Source organism: Gigantopelta aegis, chromosome 12, assembly GCF_016097555.1.
Source record: "Gigantopelta aegis isolate Gae_Host chromosome 12, Gae_host_genome, whole genome shotgun sequence".
Classification (NCBI taxonomy): Eukaryota; Metazoa; Mollusca; class Gastropoda; order Neomphalida; family Peltospiridae; genus Gigantopelta; species Gigantopelta aegis.
The window spans coordinates 35048928-35057973 of NC_054710.1; the positions used below are offsets into that span (position 1 = coordinate 35048928).

At 38.0% G+C, this 9046-nt stretch overlaps 1 protein-coding gene across 1 annotated transcript in view; it reads right to left on the reverse strand.

The window, feature by feature from the left end:
- Positions 1–771: 771 nt before the first annotated feature.
- Positions 772–9046, reverse strand: part of LOC121386915 (BTB/POZ domain-containing protein 6-like) — a 22035-nt gene continuing 13760 nt past the window's right edge. Inside the window, exons 2-3 of the mRNA XM_041517967.1 lie at positions 7647–7928; positions 772–3408 (exon numbers count right to left, since the gene is read on the reverse strand). Of these exons, the coding sequence (XP_041373901.1) occupies positions 2739–3408; positions 7647–7921 (945 nt within the window). The 5' untranslated portion in view covers positions 7922–7928 and the 3' untranslated portion in view covers positions 772–2738. The remainder of the gene's footprint in view (positions 3409–7646; positions 7929–9046) is intronic.

The window sequence follows — 9046 nt, forward strand, 5'->3', positions numbered from 1 at the left end:
GAGATATTTTTAAAGTGCAACGCAAAATATTTACGGAGTAAAAACAGGTGGGACTCTGGGACCTAATTCACTAAACTCTCGCAACTTTGCGACATCGCAGTGCAATGCAAAACAACTTGCAAAGAGGATGGTCTGTTGTCTAGCAAAGCCTAAGAGACCTTTGTGAATTAGGAAGAAGTTTGTTTTATTTAACGACGCCACTAGAGCACATTGCTTTTGTTTATCTTATCATCGGTTATTGGACGTCAAACATATGGTCATTCTGACACTGTTTTTTAGAGGAAACCCGCTGTCGCCACATAGGCTACTTTGTTACGACAGGCAACAAGGGATCTTTTATTTGCGCTTCCCACAGGCAGGATAGCACAAACCATGGCCTTTGTTGAACCAGTTATGGGACACTAGTCGGTGCAAGTCGTTTACACCTACCTACTCACTCAGGGTTTGGAGTCGGTATCTGGATTAAAAGCCCCATGCCTCGACTGGGATCCGAACCCAGTACTTACCAGCATGTAGACCGATGGCCTAACCACGACGCCACCGAGGCCGGTCTTTACCATACACATAATAGCACATAGCCTACAACGGCCTTTGGTATATATACCAGTCGTGGAGAACTGGCTGGGATCATGTATATCTCAATCAATATACAGATTTTTCATGCTTCAAACTTTGTAACTAATTAGAAATATACAACACACACGCACGCACGCACACACACACACACACACACACGAAACAAAAACGTCAGCTAAGAAGACATTTCCTACATATTTAATCACCAATAACAACAAATCCGCAAATAAAATTACTACATGTACATGAAATTTTGAAGCTTTATTTCGGTACACTCAGACCGTCAAACGACAGCATATGAGGAATTATTGTACAATGGGTATTTACAGTGACAAGATGACAACAGGAGTTCTTTGCAGAATATATACAAACATAATTAAAAATAGCTATACACACATTTTAAAATGAAGACATGATCAAAATTTAATACAGTAATAAGATTTTTTATAATTCAGCATTTTAAACAGTGTGTAGTGATATTGGAGGGGTCTGTTTAAGGTTTGCTTATTTTCTCTTTTAATTTCAATGCATTTTTACATTTTATGAAGGGTGCTTATGCTATTATAACTAAATAGTTCTTTGAATTGTAGTATGCTACGGTTTATTTTAATAATAATAATAATAATAATAATAATAATAATATGTCTTTATACGTCTTTTTGCGTGTGTTCATGAAATATTTACATTTAAATAGCATTTCCTTCACACAATGTACATAATCTGGTTTCAACTGGGGTGCTATTCCGGCATCCTGTTGCTATGGGTAAATAATAATGATTACATGTTCTGAATTCCAGAAGGATAGTGCACAGGTTTTCGGGTAATTTAATGCAATAGATTTTATAAACATCTATGAGTTGTACTGTGTGACATAGTCGATCACCTGATCAGAGATCGTGACCTCTCAAAAGGCATACTCCACAATGTGAAGAGACGATCAATATCACATGGATATCTTTTCCACCGCGGTGTAATGAACTATGTAATATATGTATGTATTGTTTCAATGCATTATTGTGTTATGATTTCTTGAATGCATAAGAAAAATAAGCCAAAATCTACAAGAAACAAAACCGAACCTACCTAGATAAAAAAACATTTGGCATGTTCCCGAACTTTTTTTTTTTTACAATTTTCGTTTTTGCAAACATTATATCTAGGTGTGGAACGATACAAGTCATTATTGTTATGTAATAATGTTGATGTATCGGCTCACTCTGGACCCAATGTTACGAGTGGGTGACGAGTGGTCTTGGTGATTTTCTGTTCAGGTTTTTCATCCCAGAGACTGGAAATGTATTGTAGCTTCCAGCTCTCACAGATTTGTGAGTTACCTCCCGTTTTTGTTTTCTTCTTCTTTGATAGTTTGTTTTCCCTTCCTTCCTCTTCTTTTTATTTTATCCTACACCCATTCCATGGAAAACAATATTCCTAGTGAGTTGCAAAACATATGACTATATAAAGAGCACTGGATAATATTCAGCAAGACGACCAGGATGACACACAGAAAATTTGTCGATTAGATTATTCAGACATGTTAACAATATTAAAATTCGTAGGGTCTCACATAACGTTTTTTTGTATCCACTTACTAACGGCAACTCGCACAAATATATTTTCCATGCATTTTGTTTTGTGATTTTGCAACACGTGTAAAAGGTAGCTTTGTGTGTGCTAGTTTTTTCTTCTTTGTTTTAAGTGTTTGTTGTTTAAGTGTCATGCTTGTGTGACGTGTGAGAATTGGTCATCGCTATGTGTATCGATGTCACAACGATAAAGTTCTAAACAGGTTACAACAGCAATAACATTAAACTCGAAAGACTAAGCTCAGTACCACGTGATGACAAGAATCGCTTGGAGTGCTCCGCACCACATGGCCATCGTTTATAATGCTATTTAAGAAGCGGCAGGCAAAGTCTCCCTCTTCTGCTATGTCGCTTAATTCAGCAAACAGATTTGAATGTTCTTCATGACACTTAACAACTAGACTGTATTTCCCGTCTTTGACAATCCTGATTTGATCCTGGAACTTAACAAGCCAGCCTGTTGTCGTTCCATCATGTGCCTCACCTACAACGGCACCAGTATGTTCATCGCGCACAAAGGCTCTGAATCCATAAGATTAACTCAAGATGTTAAAGTCTTGTAGAGCACAGTTTTGATTAACACGCAGTTATGTACTCAGCAGAACTAGCAGAAACAGGAGGATCGAATTCGTCACTGTCTTGTTCTAACAGATAAGCAGTAATAAGCTTTCCTGTCCTGCATCTAGGCTCCTTTTTGAAAGGTAAAACAGATGTATCGGGAGAGATTAAGTTTTTCATGATAGTATTTTCTTCACTTTCAGTCAGCAGTTTATTTGGTGAAATGGTATCCACAAAATATTTCTGACCAAGAAGACAATACCTCACGTTCATCAACGCCTTCCCGAGTGCGCTCCTCTTGTTAACAGGGGTTATCTCCCTTCCTTGTCGTCTGCATTCCGCCTCACTCCAAGCGTTCACGGCTTCAAATACTTCCTCCTCAGATGCGACCAGTTTGTCTGTTTCCGTGATCTCGAGAACACACGAGTGACACAGATCAGTGAAGCCAGGCGATTTTAGAACTGTGTTGCCGTTTTCACAGATATATTCCTTAGCCTTGACCTTCAAGTCGTGTTCGTCATAGAAATGGGCCTGTTCCATCACGACGCAGGCATTATGTGACGATATCGATGACTCCAAATATGCCAGACACTTCTGTTCCAGGGGCGTTACGTCATATTTTTTGGATAAATACAAAAGTCCGACTGCGTTCTTTGAATCAAGTATGGCGTCATCGGTATATAGGAAACTGAAAAAACAGGAACAGCATGGCCTTTTATTAGGAAACACTGAGTTTGGATTCAAACCATAACACAACCAATGAACATATTATTTGTTGTATTTTAACACAAGTGTGTATTTTAGCAGTGTCTGGAATTGACAACGACTATCGGTACTGTCGTAACAATATATAGTGCTAGCACAAGAAGAGCGAATAGTTATTATGGTTTTGTCTTTTATTAATGACTTTCGGTTACGGGTCGTTTACCGTTAGTCAGTTTTGTACAGCTTCATATAAGTTTAACAATACAGAACACATTCTTTAACATTTTAAATTGCAACTGTACGACGAATTGCTATACCAGATATTTTTCTTTTAATTTCGAACGACGTTTAAATTAGTTACTCAGAATTAACCGATGGCGTATTTGTTTAAATATAGGCCTCTTAGTCCAAGCACACTAGGTCTAATATGGACCAAACAGGGAAATAAATAGCACTAAGCTCATATGTTCACAATAAGGAAAGACATGTTTTATTTAACGACGCACTCACCACATTTTATTTACGGTTATATGGCGTCAGAGATATGGTAAAGGACCACACAGATTTTGAGAGGAAACCCGCTGTCGCCACTACATGGGCTACTCTTCCGATTAGCAGCAAGGGATCTTTTATTTGCGCTTCCCACAGGCAGGATAGCACAAACCATGGCCTTTGTTGAACCAGTTATGGATCACTGGTCGGTGCAAGTGGTTTACACCTACCCATTGAGCCTTGTGGAGCACTCACTCAGGGTTTGGAGTCGGTATCTGGATTAAAAATCCCATGCCTCGACTGGGATCCGAACCCAGTACCTACCAGCCTGTAGACCGATGGCCTAACCACGACGCCACCGAGGCCGGTATGTTCACAATAGTTCCTTGATGTAGTTAAGAACCAATATATTAATAGTTCCTAAGTTTCTTATAAGTGCTATTATTTATGGCTACAATTCAAAATGGCCTCTATTTCGGCCCAAAATATATTACTTATCGGGAATAGCATGCAACGACATAACATATATATACTCTTCAAAAAAGTAGGGGAACTCTAATAAGAATTTACAATTGTCAAAATTGTAAGATATATTAGCTGTGGGGAATGGTTATATGATAATAGTGAATTAATTGGGCAAACATTACAACCGGTAGTTCAGTATTACAGTAGGTTTTATGACCACCAAAGATATTGAAGGACGACTGGGGTCAGAAGTGAAATTTGAAAGTTGATGTTTTTGTATCAGTAAATCGCAAATTCAAACAATAAAAATGACAAAAACAAAACAATAACAACTGTATGATCAACAGAATGAAAACGATTGACGGAAATAATCTACAGCGATTAATGGACCTTCTTGGAAATCGAGAATGATACCCAGACGTAGTGTACAGGGCAACTGCGTGATGCACGTGCAAACTATGGAATGTGTTTTGGTGTGTTGATAAACAGACCTAAACGTTCTTCACTAGCATGTCTGTGGTCAAAACGTATGTTCGGTCTAATAGTTGATAATAACATTAATATTTCAGGTTCCCCTACTTTTTTCAAGTGTATATTTCAATTAATTCATGATTATTTTTCATAAAAATATAACAAATTAATGAACACAATACAACTACCACAACTGGCATATCAAAGGCCATGGCAAGTGGGTAAGTGCACACTATATGAAAGATCCCTTGCTACTAATAGAAATATGGTGTACGTTCCCGTGAAGACCATATCACAACTGCCAAAAGTTAAGCATCCAATAGCTGATGATTCATTAATCAATGTTTCCTAGAGATTGTGCTGCACAAAACGCACTTTACAATTTGACGACGATATATAATAGCCAGGCTCATAAATACAGGGGAGGCAGACGGAATGTCTATAGATGCAAGTAAGTTCCTTGACATCGGCACATTATAGTCTGAACTGTTGTGCAATTTGCTCATTGTTTTGCTACATTTTGTAAAATGTATTTTCTAAAGCTTCTTTATATACCTAACATAAATAAATCCATTTTTGGCATTTTCCCCCATCATGATATTGGTGGCCATCCTGAATTCAAATGGCGGCCTTTGTAATGCCAACCTGGGGTTATATCTAAACTTGTGTGTGATTCAAATGTTTCACTACCTGTCGCTGTATGATACTGAACTGGTGTGAGCCTGTAAAGACAATATATAGCAAAATAACACGTGTAAAGATTTGGGGGGGGGGGGGGGGGGTCATGGTTTTAGGGCATAACAATGCACACGTTGTGATGCAGTGTCCTTCAATTTGTCTATAAATCATATGTGCACACATATTTCACTTTTATCTGTTTAAAACAGCTGTCCATATATCTCAGTCTTTAAAGAATACTGTATATCAATGGCCATACTGAAAAATGTGCTACCCAGCCTTTTATTCTTATACATTTTACATTATCATATATTTTGTATCTTAGCATTTATAAAGTTACAAAAAAGGAATTAAATTATATTTATAAATATGTAGGAACATTTTCGTTAGAATTTAAATTGTAAATGTGGATGACATTCTTACTCAATACAAACAAGAAGTGTATAGCAGACTGTGTTAATGCACATGACATGGATACTTTTAATGTGGTACATACTGTGTAGTCTAACTTCCAAGCGTTTATTTCTAGTGTTACTATATCTTCAATGGCCTTTTTCCATATTGATAGTGTAGCAATTAAATTTGTTTTTACTTCTTCTTTACCTTCAATTATAGTATAGCAGAAAATGCTCTTTGTGTTATAGAACATATTTTTGTGGCACCTGATAACTGGATTGGTATATTATTTGGGTGGTTGTACACACTGGCTAAATATAGGTATACCATTTTTTTCTGCTGCATTAAAACATAATCTATTGTCCTTATGCAACGATATTCCCATCAAGTTATCAAGGTCAGGATGTGTAACGGCAGGTGCTCTGTCATATTTAACCTAAGGGGCGAGACGTAGCCCAGTGGTAAAGCGCTCGCTTGATGCGCGGTCGGTCTGGGATCGATCCCAGTCAATGAGCACTGGGCCCATTGTGCTATTTCTCGTTCCATCCAGTGCACCACGACTGGTACACCAAAGGCCGTGGTATTTGCTATCATGTCTATAGGATGGTGCATAAAAAAGATCCCTTGCTGCTAATCGAAAAGAGTAGCCCATGAAGGGGCGACAGCGGGTATCCTCTCTCAATATCTGTGCGGTCCTTAACCATATGTTCGACGCCATATAACCGTAAATAAAATGCGTCGAGTGCGTTGTTAAATAAAACATTTCCTTCCCTTCCTTTAAGCCGATTCATGAGTTTGGCCTTGTCCGTCTTCATCGGCAGTCCGCCAGATGTAGCTAACTTTCGTAGGACAGAATGTAGTTGATAGGTCAGTATCTTCTGAACACATTGGTTTATTAATCATCGGCTATAGGATGTCAAATATTTGGTAATTTTGACATATAGTCTTAGACAGGAAACATGCTACATTTTTCCATTAGTATCAACGGATGTTTTATATGGACTATCTCAGAGACAGGATAGAGTATACCACGGCATTTGATACACCAGTCGTGGTGCACTGACGTGGAACAGTGTTACATTTTTGCATATACTGTTTGATGTTCATGCATGAACTGGTAAAGAAAATAGTCGAACAAGGATTCAGTTTAAAGTGCGTAAACCATGAAAAGTAGGTCGCCTTGACCTACAAAATATAGATGACACATCGCCAGCCAAAGTTATACTTGTGTGCATGGTTTTATGATGATATATAAATTGATAAGGACGGAATGCCTCGGACAAGGATTCATTTTCATGTGAAGCAAACCATGAAACATAGGTCGCAGTGACCTAGTAATGTTACGTTATACATTGATATCTCAATGGATATAATGTTCGGTATGGTGATCTCAACAACATCAAACCAAATTTTGTTTTTAAAACCTCACTCCCCCCCCCAAAAAAAAAAAAAACAAAAAAAAAAAAAAAAAAAAACAACCACACACAAAAAAAACCCAACCTTCAGTTGTAATTTGTTCTAGGTTCACATACATTTTGGCTTAAATTTACTGGACTAGTTATATATTGCCATCTCAAGTTGTTTTTGCTTGTAAGGTTTGGTGTTTTTACATGTATTGAAAAGTTAACGGACGGACGTATGAAGTGGATGGAACATAAGCCGTCCACACCAACGGGTCTATCTGACAACAAAAGGAACAAATAAACTGAAATTTCTTACATGAGGAACTGTTCGAAAATGTCTGATTCTATGTCCGGCACGGCGATATTCTCTTGTTCTGCCAGCGGTCCAGTTAGCATTGCTTCAAACACGCCACTTCGAAGAGTCAATATCAGTCTGTGAGCTGGTATAGACTTCCTGTCTTTCCCGACCTGGAACGTGACGTCACAGTGAGATTTTTGTTGCAATGAATAACGCAGACATTCTATGAGAGATTTCCCGCGCTGCCAGTTATCGGCAAATCCAGATTTGGCTTCAGAATCTTTAGCTGCCATTGTAGAACTACAAAAAAAAAAAAGAGAAGAAAAAAGAAAATCAATATTAATGTACTTTCATTAGCATTTCATTTCATTTCAACTTATTTTCGTGCTTATATCAAGTTAAGGTTCAAGCACGCTGTCCTGGGCATATACCTCAGGACAGTGGGTTAGTTGTTAGTGGTTAGTGAGAGAGAATAGTGTGTAGTGGTCTTACACCTACCCAATGAGACGTTAAAACTCGATCTGGCTGGTAGCCGGTACCGGGTTGCGAACCCCATACCTATCAGCCTTATGCACGATAGCTGAACCACGGCACCACCGGTTTCACGAGACCGGTTTCATTAGCAACCAACACTCACCACAAAAAAACCAAACCAAAATCACACACACACACACACACACACACACACACACACACACAATATCCCCCACAAAAAACAACAAACCATGAACACCAATGACAACAACAACAACATCGACAACCACCTTCCTGGCTTATCGTAATGGGAAATGATATTAGATCCAGTGAGACATTTAGTCATAGTGCAGCAGGCCTGCACAAATTAAAAATTTGCATAACCGGAAAATCGGTTATGCCAAAAAAAATTGCATAACCTATTTTGATTTGCATAACCGGTTTTTTTTAAAAATGAAAAAGAACTTTAAAATAATTTTAATAAAGAACACCATTGTCATGTTGAAGTAAAAATGAACTGTAATAATATACCTTTATAGTATACACGTCAAACTTATACAGTCAAATTTTTCATCGCCATGTGTGATATTTGACAATTTCCCGTAATCAGCCGAAGTTTACCGATTAACGTTTATTAATGGAAGTATCGCAATTTCTGATTGGCCGCATTTTGAAGGAATTCCCTTCGGTGACATCCAACAACCAATGAGAATATCTTACACTTCACAATATAAGTATTCTAGCTAGACTGGTATCTGCCATTTCCGTAACATTTAATTATAATAACACGTCGGAAACCAGTCAAGTTGTTTGTACCCGCGATGTATCGTACGGTCACACGTTTTCGATCGACACACGTTTCTGATCGTTCACATTTGTAATTGCAATAGTGCGAGAATGTGCGAACACTGATGTCACCACAAGAACGAAAACGAACACGGAAG